Here is a 13,558-nt window from a genome sequence, read left to right on the forward strand (position 1 = left end):
TCTATGATTCTATGATTCTATGTTTCTAAGCTCCTGTGTTTACATGCTGGTCACAGTGTCTGCACGTTCACACTCATACATAAGGCATTCATTAAGAAATGCTAAAACATTTCCCTTCATATGTACTGTAGCACATGTGGATGAAAATTAGATTTATAAATGAGAAGGAAACTACAAATTAAGAGGAATAATGTGCTATCTCCCCTAGGCTGTGTTAAATCCCTCACAACCAAAATTGAATTAAATAAAGTCCAAAGAGAAGTACAGCCCTTTGGTTCCCATCCCATTCCTGAAGTAAAATGACCTTTGCTTCATTCATAGAAGCATTAATTTGGAAAAGACCTCTTAGATCATCGAGTCCAACCATTAACCCAGCACTGTGAGGTCCACCACTAAACCATGTCCCTAAGTGCCACATCTTTCAGTTTTTGAACACTTCCAGAGATCGTGAGTCCACCACTTCCCTGGGCAGCCTGTTCCAGTGCTTGACAACCCTTTCAGGGAGCCTTTCGGAAATCTTTCCTAATATCCAATGTAAACCTCCCCTGGTGCAACTTGAGGCCATTTCAGTTTGTCCTATCACTTGTTAACTGGGAGAAGAGACCGACACCCTAGTCTACATCCACTAAAGAGAACAATGCAAACATCCACAGCTTTGTGTCATCTGTATTTCCCAGGATTTCCAAGGATTATGTATTCAGGTTTTCTCCTGGAAATCTTTCCTAATATCCAATGTAAACCTCCCCTGGTGCAACTTGAGGCCATTTCAGTTTGTCCTATCACTTGTTAACTGGGAGAAGAGACCGACACCCTAGTCTACATCCACTAAAGAGAACAATGCAAACATCCACAGCTTTGTGTCATCTGTATTTCCCAGGATTTCCAAGGATTATGTATTCAGGTTTTCTCCTGTGAATGAGGAAATTCAGAAACAAATTGCCATGGAGAAATACAGTTTATAAAACTAGTCAAAAACTCATTTCTGCAACCTGTGATCAGCCAGCTTAGGTGCAGGAGTCTAATAGCCATACCCAAGCTCAAAACTCATTTCATTTTTGCTCTGTCACACAGCATTAGGGCAGAATCAGGCAGACACCTGGCACTTACACATAAAATGCACTGCTCTCAAGGTGATCACTGGTGCTTAAGAAAATTACCTCTGTCCAGTCTGGAAAAGGAATCAATGCTCTCTTCTTCCAGGCTGTAACACTTTCAGTATAAATTTACAGTGGGTAAAGAGTAAATTGGAAGTCTGGGATTACAAATTTCAACTTCCAGAAACAATAGAATGGGTATTTTCCCCAGGGACAGTTTCATCCCTTGTTCCTGAAGTAACTAGGGGTTTATTTCACCTCATATATCAAACATGTACCACACACTTGTAACTTTCTCACAACATCAAAACTTGAGTGAGATTTGAACAAGCACTGGGAACAGCAAGAAACAAAACAGCTCCAGCCACATCTTTAGCATACAAACAATTTGAAGACAGAAGAGCCTTCTTAGTAAGAAAAACTAAATTCCTCAAGAAGAATTTGTTACCAGAGAGGCAGGATGAAATCAGCTTGAATGAGCTTGTCAGCTTCCAGTTTTGATATACACTGTAAGATTTTCGTATACATTGTGAGATTACCTTCTGCCCTCATTGAAGAACTGTAGGAAAACCCTCATGTGTTAGACAAAACCATATTTCATGGAGCAGTCAAGTGCTACATACTTTGGATTAGAGTGATAACCATACTGAATATCAGTATATAGCAGGTAGGCAAGAACTTCTACCATCAGAGGAAGAGGACAGGCATCTCTGAGCATTAGAGCCAAGAACAGGAGAGAGAAATCCCACTAGACCTGGACAATAACCTGGAGGCATGACATTCTTGGTGTGATGTTCTCTATACGTAAGAGGAGATGTATAACCAATACGCTGAGATCAGCTTTCAGTGAGAGTCTATTTCACAACTGAGGTAAGAAATAAAATAAGAAGGCAATAAAACGATCTTCACAACTTTTACATGTAGAATTAAATTCCTGCAGGTGAAACATGACAGTGTTTATCCTGAGTCAGAGCAAATCTCCTTTTAGAGAGTCTTATTTCGTGATTATTACAGTTACCTGGGAAAAAAAAGGCACCTGTAAACACACAAGTATATTTAGAAGCTGCTGCTCAGTCTCCACCACGTGTAGCAGAGAGGTTAGAGCCCAGAGACACTGACCTCTGACGAGTGCAGTGAAAATTGGCAGCAGGCTTTAATGCCCCCACTGAGGGAAAAGCAAGAAGTCAGCTGTTATCCTGCAGCAGCTGCCTGGCCAGCAGCACACACGTACTGGCCAGCCCATCACCCCACACACGGCTCTGCCTGGGCAGCAGCTCAGAGAGGAGCCTGAGAAATGAGGGGGTGGGAGGGTGAGGAGAGCAGGGACAGGACAGGGATTGCAGGATACTGTGAAAAGGCATAACAGACAGGCTTGGGAGGTGCTGGGACAGAGAAGAAAATCAGTAGGAAACCAGATTTTACTGGTTTTGTTCCTTCAGGAGGAATATTTAAGAAAGAAGAGCACTTTATACACTCAACTCTGCACTAAGACACTGTATTTAGTGAGAGGAATGAGCATCTGCTTCCTCCCACTGCACATCAGTCCATTTCTCATTTCAGCAGGGTGACCACAACACCTGCATGCCTACAGAGTATTTTTCTCCTCCTCTGAGGCTGAACTAGCAAGTCTGGATAGGTAATATCATGCAATAATGCGTTTTCTCTTACATTCATAGCACTTGTAAGTGACAATAATGTCATTAGCTTCTTACTGAAGGGCATTAACTATGTTTACCCATAGAAAAACTCTGCGTTTCACAAACATATAAAGAGTAAAACAGGCAAAGTCCACATTGGGAATATATCAGATATCATAATCATGTACATCAAGAGAAATCTAAACTGCTCTTAATTCTCCTAGAGGGCAAATTCCATGGGCAAGCAACTTAAGCTGAAACTGCAGACTCAAAAATAAATGTTGGCCTCTTTAATGGCTTTGGCAGAAGAGTATAAATTGAAGGGGAGTAATGTGAAAACACAGTAACAAAACAGCTGGATTGATGCCATGAGGTGCTGAGTACTGTGCCTTGATGTAAGAACTAATTTATCCACTTGCTTACTCCTACTCAAGTAAATGGTCTCCCTGGACTCAAACTGCAATTAAGTGTGTTTCAGTGTTTAATTGGATCGGGGCAGAATGCAGAGCACTTTGTGGGACTGAGCCCACTGAGACTACCTTGTATGTCCACCAGACACAAACAAAATGTGCAACTCACTAAAAGGTGAACACTCTCTTTCTCTCTCAAAACCTGTTTCCAAGCCAAAAACTACCCTGATTCTACTCCTGGTCCCTTCCAGTTAAAAAGTCATACCTATATTTTTTAATCCTGATATGGAAGCAGGAAAGAATTTCACAGCAAAGTGTGGGAATCTCTTATCTCTAGGAAAGCATGTATTTTCTAGGAACAAGACAGGTTGCAGCAAGATGGATGGGGGTTTGTGTTAGCCAGAGTCTCTGCCATCATATATCCTTAAAGGTATGTGTAAATCACTTCCCAGTTTCCCAAAGGTCTCAGCTGGAGTACATCTTTGTGTGTTTTGTGTCAAGAAGCACTGAGAAAAATTATCACTGATATAAAAGAATGGACAATGGAGGAAGGCTGAAAGGTTTCCCCTAGCAGCAAATGGCCCAGGATGGGGATAGGGTGGTAAGATGGTGTATTGGAACATGGTTGAAATACGTACAAGGTTGTTAATTAGAAGAGGATACTGAGCAGCTGTTGTCCATGTCCAACAGAGGTAAGAGAAAAAAATTTGTCTCTCAGTTTACACAAACCAGCTTCAGAGTAGCTATTAAGTAGCACTTTTAACTATGAGGTTAGAACAAGGTATCTCAGGAGACAAAGGAATCTCTACTTGAGACTGCTAATAAAAGGCCACACAAACATTTGACAGTGACCATCTATGTATATACACTATCCTGCCCCAGAACTATGGGAATGGACTATATCACCTATACTCTCTGTTTTCTAGAACTGCCTATCAGCAACCACCTACCTTTAGCACAACCACTAATACCTGTGCCAGCAATAGAGGGGAAGAGCCTTTGCATTGGTCTAACACTTGCTTGCACTGCTTGTTTGATGCTGAATGATCAGCTGCATTTCATTTATTGCCTGCCCTGAGTCAGAAATACCCATTCAGTATTCCAGGATGTTTTGCTCAGACAGAGGATATTGCTGCCAAACAGTGGCAGAAGTCTTGGCTGCAGAAATTCTCAGGGAAGAAGCCCCTGGTTTGCATCTCTGGAGTTAGACTCCTCTTATTATAGATAATACTATGGTTATTGAACATGGCTAGTATAACAACAGATACATTTTGGTACAGCCATGCCAAGTGATTATTTATAAAGTCCTAATGAGACATGCTTTGCAAATTAAAAAATCTAGTGTTTCATTTAATTCCCCTAATGCAGCACACAAACTCTGATCCACATGCCACACTCTGTTCTGGTCACAAGTTAAGGTAAAAGAAATAGCCTCACAATGTCAGAGAAAGGCCATAGTAAGATTCTTCCAAACATCTCTGAATAGTCAGATGTTTAGCTATATTTATTGAATGAATAAACTGCCAGAAAATAACTAAGTCATTTTTGCAGGAAGATGTCCATGATAGAGCCATTAGCAAGTCTGACTGAGGACATTCAAAGACAGATAAATGAAAGCCCCTATTGTCATTTGCTTCCAAAATGCTTTTCCATTATGGACATAGTTACTAAATGTTTCCAGAATTTAGTGCTGAAACTTCACAGGATACATACTCTAATGGTCCAGAATACACAAAACTGCATTGTAAAAACCAATAATGCAATAGACTAGTACTGTCATGTCAGAAAATCTTATTATGTCAGGATTCTGACATCCATATAAAATGAAACATAGTATAATGGGGAATAATCGAGCTCATTCCACTTACCCACTCACTTTTATTATTTTCTGACTGCAAACACAGCTATTGGAATGGGAGGGGGAAGGAGAGAAGGAGAAATAAATGGCAGTCTATCCATATGACTATTTTGTCATTGCAGTTTTAAAATAGAGGCAGTTAGGAACAGAACACACACGTTATGTGTTAGTTTTCAATGCAGCAACGTATCAAAAGCTCTTCTGGATCACCTGCAAAATTACTGCTTTGTTGCTAACAGCCTACAACAGATTGTTATTGCTAAAGGTTTTAATGAACATGTTTTGTCAGTAATAAAATTTGAAAACAACTCTGTCAAGCTCAAAGGTATAAAAATGCTCATAACTAAAGGATAATTATCACTACTTACCAATTCCGTACTTTGTCCTGTAATATTCTTTAGTGTACTCATCACAATCACAGATTACTATCTTCCTTCCCCAAACATTAATTACTGCCCCTATTTTCAAGTCACTGTCTCTGTAAAATTCCTGATGCACTGCTCCTGTCTAATAAAAGAGGGAACATTTAATGCAGCAGCTCTGTACATCTCAGAATCCCACCACCTTTCTTAAAATCCAGGTCATTTACTGCGTGTGATTTAACACACAACTTACAAAGTCCATTTACAAGTATATTTCACCCCATGTTAAGCTACTTCACTTTTATGAACACAAGATTTACATAGACCTCAGTAGTTTTTATTGGAGCTCTTCTTCAGTGGCAGCACAATTCTATAAATAAGTCTCTTTGTTGTAGAGGATAGCAACCACAGAAATTACAAAAACTACTGTAAAGATATTCAGCAGCTGGAGGCATTCAATAACATCTGACCTTCTGATTGTCCAGCATGTACCAGCCTCTGTCTCTTTCTGATTTTTTCAACACGTTGAGAACAGTGTGATTGGTGATTGTGCCTGGCTGGTACAGCCCAGTGGGAGCATTCTGCAAGAAAAGACACCAGTTTTTCAGAAATACAGTTAACAGTGAAGAAAGAGAACTCTGTTGCCTCAGAGCTAGCAGGTTTGGTACAGACTGACTGTAACTGTAGTGTTTTCCTGGGAGAAGTTTCAGAAAATTCTAAGGTAAGATTACACCAGCAGTGTGTATGTCAGATGCCAGGAGGTATGCCAAAGCAGCATTCAGAATATGACTGTGCATCCAAGGGTAAAGTCTCCTTTTTCTTGGAAGCAAACAGAAAGCAAAGGTCACCCAAAGTACAACATCGTTGTCAACACCTGCTCTAAAGGCTATTGTTTTGATTAGTAATAATTAAAAAAACATGCAGAGAACCACTCTGGGTTGGTCCTAACCACTGCACAAACATGGGAGATTCAAGTTAGCATGATTCTGTTTGCAAAAATGTTAGCATCAACAGTAATTAATCCCAGAAAGATCAAACTTAATACACAAACACATTACACTTCTTTCAATTATGAATGAGCTGCCAATGTAGGGCAACCAAAATGAGTTACTTTGTCTTAACACTTCCCCTGCCACCCCAACTTTTGACTGATCTCTGCTGCTCTTCTCAAAATTCCCAGAGGAAGAAGCCAGCCCTTAAAGTTGCAACATGTGCTTCAGAGGTAGAAAGGATCTATCAACACAGAGCCCCTACCAAACCAGCACCTCAGAACACCAAATGCACAAGGTGACAAAAGGGTAATATTTTGCTGTTGTGTTTTTGCTATAACATCTCATGTACATCTATGGCATCACAAATAGATTATCAGTGTTAGAAGGAAAGGATTAAAATATTCCCAGTATTTTACTCCATCTGTGAGCTGACATTTCCCTATCATCAGGATCTGTCTGGAGTGATAAAGCAGCATCTCCAACTCATTAATTTATAATCATAACAGGTTACAGAGAACTCAAACCCTTTGAAGATTTCTGTGAGAGGAGCCTTCTCAGATAAGCACCTGATTAATGCCCAGCAAAGCTTATTGATGGATTCCTATTGATTTTAACCAGCTTTGCTTAAGGTCCCAAATCCAGAAACTCAATTTTAAGAAATCACTCTAGATTTGCTACAAAGGAGTAATGTTATGGAATACTAAAACTGACTTTTACAAAGGCTGCAAAAACAAGTCATGTATCAAATCTGAATTCACCTCAGTTTTACGTGAGTTTATCAATATTAATTAATTTTCTGGACTTTGATCACTGAGCTTTATTAATACATTTACATTACTATACTAAGGGAAACAAACTCAGGACATCTCATTGTCTAAATTCTCCTTTCAAATCCAGGATGACAAGGCTAAAGTTATTTTTTCCATCACTTACAAAGTTACTATAGGAATGTGTGTGCAAAACCTAAATGATGCAATTATGATTAATACTCTGAAAACACTTCCTAAATATTATGACAATCCTAATACAGAATTTCTAAAACAAAGCCTTCTATATTTCTCAATTAATGGCAGAATTTGGTTTCTGTTGAAATTTTCATTCCTCACCTTTGGGAGTTTCTCTCTTCTGAGGAAAAGTGGAACTACATCCCGGCCTGAGTTATCTGGTATAATTTCTTTTATATCAATAGTATCATCAGACAAATAATAACGAAGAACAAGTTCTCGTGGGCCATAGGACAAGGATTCTGGGTCATTCCACACACAGAGGAAACCTAAAACTTGCCCATCGTGCTCCAGAAATTGTCTCAGAGTGTCAATGCGCTCCAAAGGGCGAAATGGATTCTTTCTGTCCAGAGTCTGGTGACAAAGGAGAAATTAAGAGAGACATATTTTTGTTTGCTCTTAAAAACAGGATATCAGGCTGCAGGGTACAGTCTAACCTCAGAACATGCTTTAAGGATTTTCAAATGACACCATGCAATTACAATACATGAAACACTATTTATGCCATTGCCAAAGTATTTACAGGGCTGCTGTGCCCTCAGAAAATGTAGGAAAACAATTTTGGATTGGTTTTAATCCTTGTTCTTCTTGCAATAAAGTCCTTCAGGTCAGAGAATTGTTAAATTATTTATCATACAGCTCATATTTTCAACAAATTGCCCACAGTAGTCAGATGACTACAACTCTAAACAAGGAGAGCAGAATCAAGTTTTGCCTGGCAATGTCCCTGCTATCTGCAGAAAAAAATTTCAGGCAGCTACAACTCAGTTCCTTACTTTCCAAGTGCCCTCTTTTCTCCTTCCTGAACTCTGAAGATGCAATAAGCAACAAAATACAGCCTTAGAGACAGGTAACATCATCATCCATGGGATATCATCTCCAACAAAACAGAAACTGAGTGGCTCACTATATTTTTTCATTGGCCTCATTTTCTACCTCATCACATTCTCTATTCTCCTTCATACCTTTTCCTTACTTTCCAAGTGCCCTCTTTTCTCCTTCCTGAACTCTGAAGATGCAATAAGCAACAAAATACAGCCTTAGAGACAGGTAACATCATCATCCATGGGATATCATCTCCAACAAAACAGAAACTGAGTGGCTCACTATATTTTTTCATTGGCCTCATTTTCTACCTCATCACATTCTCTATTCTCCTTCATACCTTCATTTTCTGGCCATTTATTATTAGGAGTCTGGTGCAAACTGATTTGATTTAGTTCAAAGCAGTCTGAAGCAATCAAAAAAAATTACCTTCCACAAATTAGGCTCAGGAAAGTGAGACCACAAAGCAGACAGAATTTACTTTTCTGTAATTTCTCAACAACTGAGAATATTAAGGCATAGATTTAAGCATTTTTTTTTCTTCTGATACTCTTATTTCCCCAACCCTTTTCCTCTCTCCAATCTCTCTAGGCACAAAAATGCACAATACTTAAATGTTTCATTTGTTGTTTAAAAAAAGTAGAATCTAAGCACTACTATTCCCAGAAAAAAAAAAATAACCCAAATCCTGCAAAGGGAAATCCACACAGCATCTAGGAGCAGTGAGTGAGATTGTTGGAGGAGGTGTGTATGTGTGTGTATATGTATTCTCACATATTTACAAAAGAGGGAACTGCCTTCAAACAAAACCTCACGAGTCTTAAAACTGCAGAGCACTGGGTTCTGTATGGCAGAAGAATTTGCTTTACACATGCAAAGAGCTGCTAAAAATGTGTGGGGTAGAGATGAAAGATGGCATATGAATAGAACAAGGGAGTTTGCAGGAAGCCATGGGTGTGCTTGAACCACAATTCCAATTAGATCTTCCTTTAAACACGTTAAAAGTGCTTATTATCATTGAATTAGCTCAAGAAAAATCATAAGTAGAACATGTAATAGGTCCAGGTTTTTTCTTAATTTTTGGTTTAATACTGAAAGGTTTATTTTATTTCTCCCAATTAATTTTGCTCTGTTTTAAAAGGTGTGTGAACACATCAGGAGAAAATCAGTTCTATTTAATTACACAGTACAATTAGCCCATATACCAAAATTTTTAAAACCAAGTTTTCTCTTGGGATATATTATAATGAAATAGCTATTTTCTATTTGTTCTTAAATAAAGGCATATTACTAATAGCAATGGCACATCTGTGCAAATCAAGTCTTCCCCACTACTGCCTCAACCAACCTGCTGTCGCACTTTGGTGTACGGGTCATCTGGTCGATCTGCAGAAGGATTTACACTAATTCCCATCTTCTTCAGGAATTTCCTTGTATACAGGTCACAATCTATAATCTTATATTTTCGGCCATAAAGGATTACTTCGATGTTGACATTGAAATGATGCACAGTGTAGAACTGGTCTTCATGAGGAGGTGGAAGTGGAATCCGTTGCCGTCGAACAAGAGTTCCTGTAAAGCAGAATAAATCCATAGAGTAAATATCCTTTGCTCTAAGGATCACTTCACAGACTGGCTCATTTTCTATGCTGATATGACCAAAACAGATGAAGCCACAAGGGGCAAACAAAATATGTTCCTTCATTCAGCAAAGGAACTATTAGGTAAGAGGATCCTTTGATTAACAACGATATGCTGATGGTCTTTGGAACCTCTACTGTTTGACTGAAGTGAATACAGAAAACTGCCGCTATCTGAGGCAAACAGGAAATCACTGAAATTGAATTCCATTTGTTGGTGCAAACTGCATAATTTTGAAAGTATTTGTTCTCTTTATGAAAAGAGAACTTGTAAAAAATTTTTTACTTTTTTTTTTAAAAAAGCAAGAGCAGTGTCCAGTGCTTATAAGCATCATTAATTTTTCTTTTTAAAAAACCCACAAAACCCCAGAAAAGTTAAGCACAAAACATGTGGTGGGAGTGTCTAGGAGGGACAAGATTTGTCTGTATGCTCTGCAGGATGAGGAGAGCCATACAGAACTAAGGTTAGAGAAAAAAAACACACTAGCAAGGAAAAAGGTGTGACCTATCAAGCATGGAGGTACTTGCAACTGAGCTTCCCCAAGGAGCACACAGAAGGCAGAAACAACAGAGGTGACTTGGGCTGATTGCTGGTCTGCAGCAAAGAATCCATCTCAAAAACAGAGTCAATAACTCACAACCCACAGTCTCACAGGAACACTATCCAAAACGAAAAGAAATGGGGAAAGGGAAGAGGAGGAGAAAAAAGAGAGATTTAAACTTCGTGAAAGTAATTATTCATAGTCAGCACTGCTATTTTGTTTTGGAGGTAGGTGAGGGGGGAGGGGGGAGCTGGGGAGAGAGGGGATAGGCAGAGCAGAAGGGGGAAGGATATCACTGTGTGCTTCATTTGGTGTTGAAGGGCCTTATTCCTAAATTAGTTCATGGAAATTCTTTATTGTTCACTTTATTTCCCTATGGACTAATTTGTAACTGCTACATTATCAGAGTTGTTTGTTAAATTCTAATTCCTACAGTGAAAACATATCCCTAATTTTTCAGCGGAATAAAGTAACAAAGCAGATTTACTTTATGTTCCCCTTAAAATAATTATTTAAGGCCTGTTCATCATCCTGATGTCTCACATATACCAAATGTGACATCCTGGTTACTGAGCTTTGACTGTCAAATAAAGGTTAGCCTCTATCCGCTTAAACATATTATACACCTATTTAAGATGCATCCTCACAAAAATATGTTAGACAACGTAGTAATTAGAAGATTTTAACATGATGCAAAACTGCATTGCACTACCATTAACTTTAAAATGTTACCTGATTTTGGTTAATCTCTGGGTCACTCCTACAAAAATCGACAGATACTGTGCTAAGTGTATCCTGTTGAATGCTCACTTTAGTGAAAATGTAATGGTTAACAATTTTCTAATACAAGGTGTTTTCTGAGGTTATATTCACCTCAGAATTGGTGAATAAGCCTTCAGCTAGTTTTTCATATCACTTTTCAAGGTATAATACACACACCCATTTTGTTCTGAGGGATAACAATTTCTTTCCTAATGGAAAATGTCTTGTAAAGATAATATCTGCAGCAATTCCCTGCTTTTATTAGGTATCACTGTGCCTGATCTACACACGCACAAAATACACATTATGTTGTTGAATTTGAAACTTAATAGAACCTGATCAGCTGAGGTTAGGTCTCATCATTTTTTAAATTCTCCTTCCTTCTGGAAAATAATATATTTCTTCTAGAAATTTGCTACAAGTTGTTAAGGAATCTGGGCATGTGTGAGTCTCAGTTTGTTCAGGATGGATAGCTATTCTTGATGTTTCTTCTGTCCTTGATTGTCAGTTTATTGAGCAGACCATCCAAGCATTCTGTTAAATATTTGCATGTGGTCAAACTAGGGCTCCTTACTGTGCCCTTGGAAAGGGAGTTGGGGTACTGCTTTTCCCAGACAGTGCTGGTGGCATTGAGTTCCCACACCACAATTTGTAGCATATCTTCTTGTCTCTTGGGGCTTCTGATTATTTGGCAACTACAGTAGCAGTTAAGGAGACCTCACTAGGAGTGAAGGCCTTTTGACAAGGAAGCTGGGCAGCAAATGATTTGGTCTCTGATGTTTGTCTGCTCTGCAGAAGAAACAAAGTGGTATCAAGAGTTTCTTCAGCACAGCTTTGTCTGCACTACTCGAGAGTGCATTAGAGAGAGGAGAGGAATAAGTAACACCTGGAGCTTGTACATTCTTTGCTTGCACAGAAAGGAGAAGCCACCACTACTACTGCTGCAGCACAGAGTTCACCCCAACAGACGAAGAGGCTTCTTACAGTCACTTATTTACCCATTTCAGAATGGAGCAAGGTCATGATTTGGCCACCATCAAGTATGGCAAAATCACAATCATTTCAGGCCTCAGGGGAGGCTTAAACTCTTAGATAATTGGTTATATTGGAGGAGCTGATGCAGCTTTGCTCTCCCACTTGTCCTTTCCTCCCAGCAGGCCTTGGGAACTCAGCCAGCAGGCAGCTCCACTCTTGTTCAGCTGGCTGACCTTGGGGAAACCAGCCAGCTGCTCCACTCTGCTCTGGCTTGCAGGGTCTGGATTGCACTGAAAGTTACAGTCAACCCCATGGGAGCATATATGACCTTTTGATAAGACAGTATCAGCCACCCACAGTCCTGTTAACTGGGAAATAGATGTCCAAAACATTTGCAACTGCCATATATAGTGTGGCTCTCTATGGGAGAACTTCATTTTGTATTGAAAGAATAATTATCATTCTGGCTATGAAGAAGCATTTGGAGTTTGTTATGTGGTCGAGTTTACTGTCCTTCACTCTGTACTCCCTTATCTTTATTTGGGCTTTGTGCACTGTGATTGTCCTGGTGTTTTTCGCTTGGATTCTGGTTTCTCCAGTTCAGTTTGGCCTCTGCATTCCTTTCTGTTTGTATAGATTTCTTCTAATGCTTCTAGTATTTTCCAAATAGCAAAGCAGTTTCCAAAATTACAGAAGTTTAAATTTCAGTTATTTAGTAGCAACCTTATATGTCCAAATTCATGTCCAAGTGCAGCAGCCAATTTCACAAAGCAGCTTTTAAAGTTACTGAAACACATTTCCCACAGATCATTTACTTTGTCACTCTGACATTTTGATCAATTTTGATCAAAAGCATATTTTCTGTGGGGTTTTTTTCTCTGAATTTTTGTAAAATCATAATTGAACTTAGAAATTCTTCTAATTTCTTTGACCACTGTTCCTTCACCGAATCTTCCTACAGGGTGTAAGCCTCTCCAAGTTTCTTTCTGCAAAGCCACATGTACTATTAGAGTGCAGTGGGAAACTACTCTGATCCACCATGCCCAGGGACACCCATTCAGACCATCAAGATACAACCAAGGAAAGAGGGGGAAATCATAGCCATCCTGTCACCACAGGAACATGACTAGACTGCCAGGAACATCAGGGCTGAAGAGGCAGCCTGCACAACCCACACGACAGACAATGAAAATGACTCATTCAAGGGAATCAGCTTTGACTTTGCTTTATCCTGATCTAATGGATCTGTTTTCCACCCTCCCTCTCAAAGGCCTCACCTCTGCCTCTCAGGTTAACTGAACTTCCTTTGTCAATGGACATTTGTTCTAAGCCACAAAATCCAGAAACAGCCATTCCCACTCCTGTGCCACACAAGTCAAGGAAAGCCTAAACCTGGTGATGTCTCCTGCCTCATGCATATGGGAGTAGGGAGGGGGTAAGTAAGTGTCAGTTCCCAG

At 39.4% G+C, this 13,558-nt stretch overlaps 1 protein-coding gene across 1 annotated transcript in view; it reads right to left on the bottom strand.

Annotated features, from left to right (window-relative positions):
- Positions 1-5,367: 5,367 nt before the first annotated feature.
- The window catches only part of LOC103797705 (EF-hand domain-containing family member C2-like), a gene marked incomplete at both ends in the record, with an annotated part of 14,219 nt that continues 6,028 nt past the window's right edge, over positions 5,368-13,558 (bottom strand). The window contains 4 exons of the mRNA XM_009069928.1: positions 5,368-5,506; positions 5,832-5,942; positions 7,460-7,711; positions 9,531-9,754. Of these exons, the coding sequence (XP_009068176.1) occupies positions 5,368-5,506; positions 5,832-5,942; positions 7,460-7,711; positions 9,531-9,754 (726 nt within the window). The remainder of the gene's footprint in view (positions 5,507-5,831; positions 5,943-7,459; positions 7,712-9,530; positions 9,755-13,558) is intronic.

The sequence above is a fragment of the Acanthisitta chloris genome, unplaced genomic scaffold (assembly GCF_000695815.1).
Source record: "Acanthisitta chloris isolate BGI_N310 unplaced genomic scaffold, ASM69581v1 scaffold41492, whole genome shotgun sequence".
NCBI classification, from domain to species: domain Eukaryota; kingdom Metazoa; phylum Chordata; class Aves; order Passeriformes; family Acanthisittidae; genus Acanthisitta; species Acanthisitta chloris.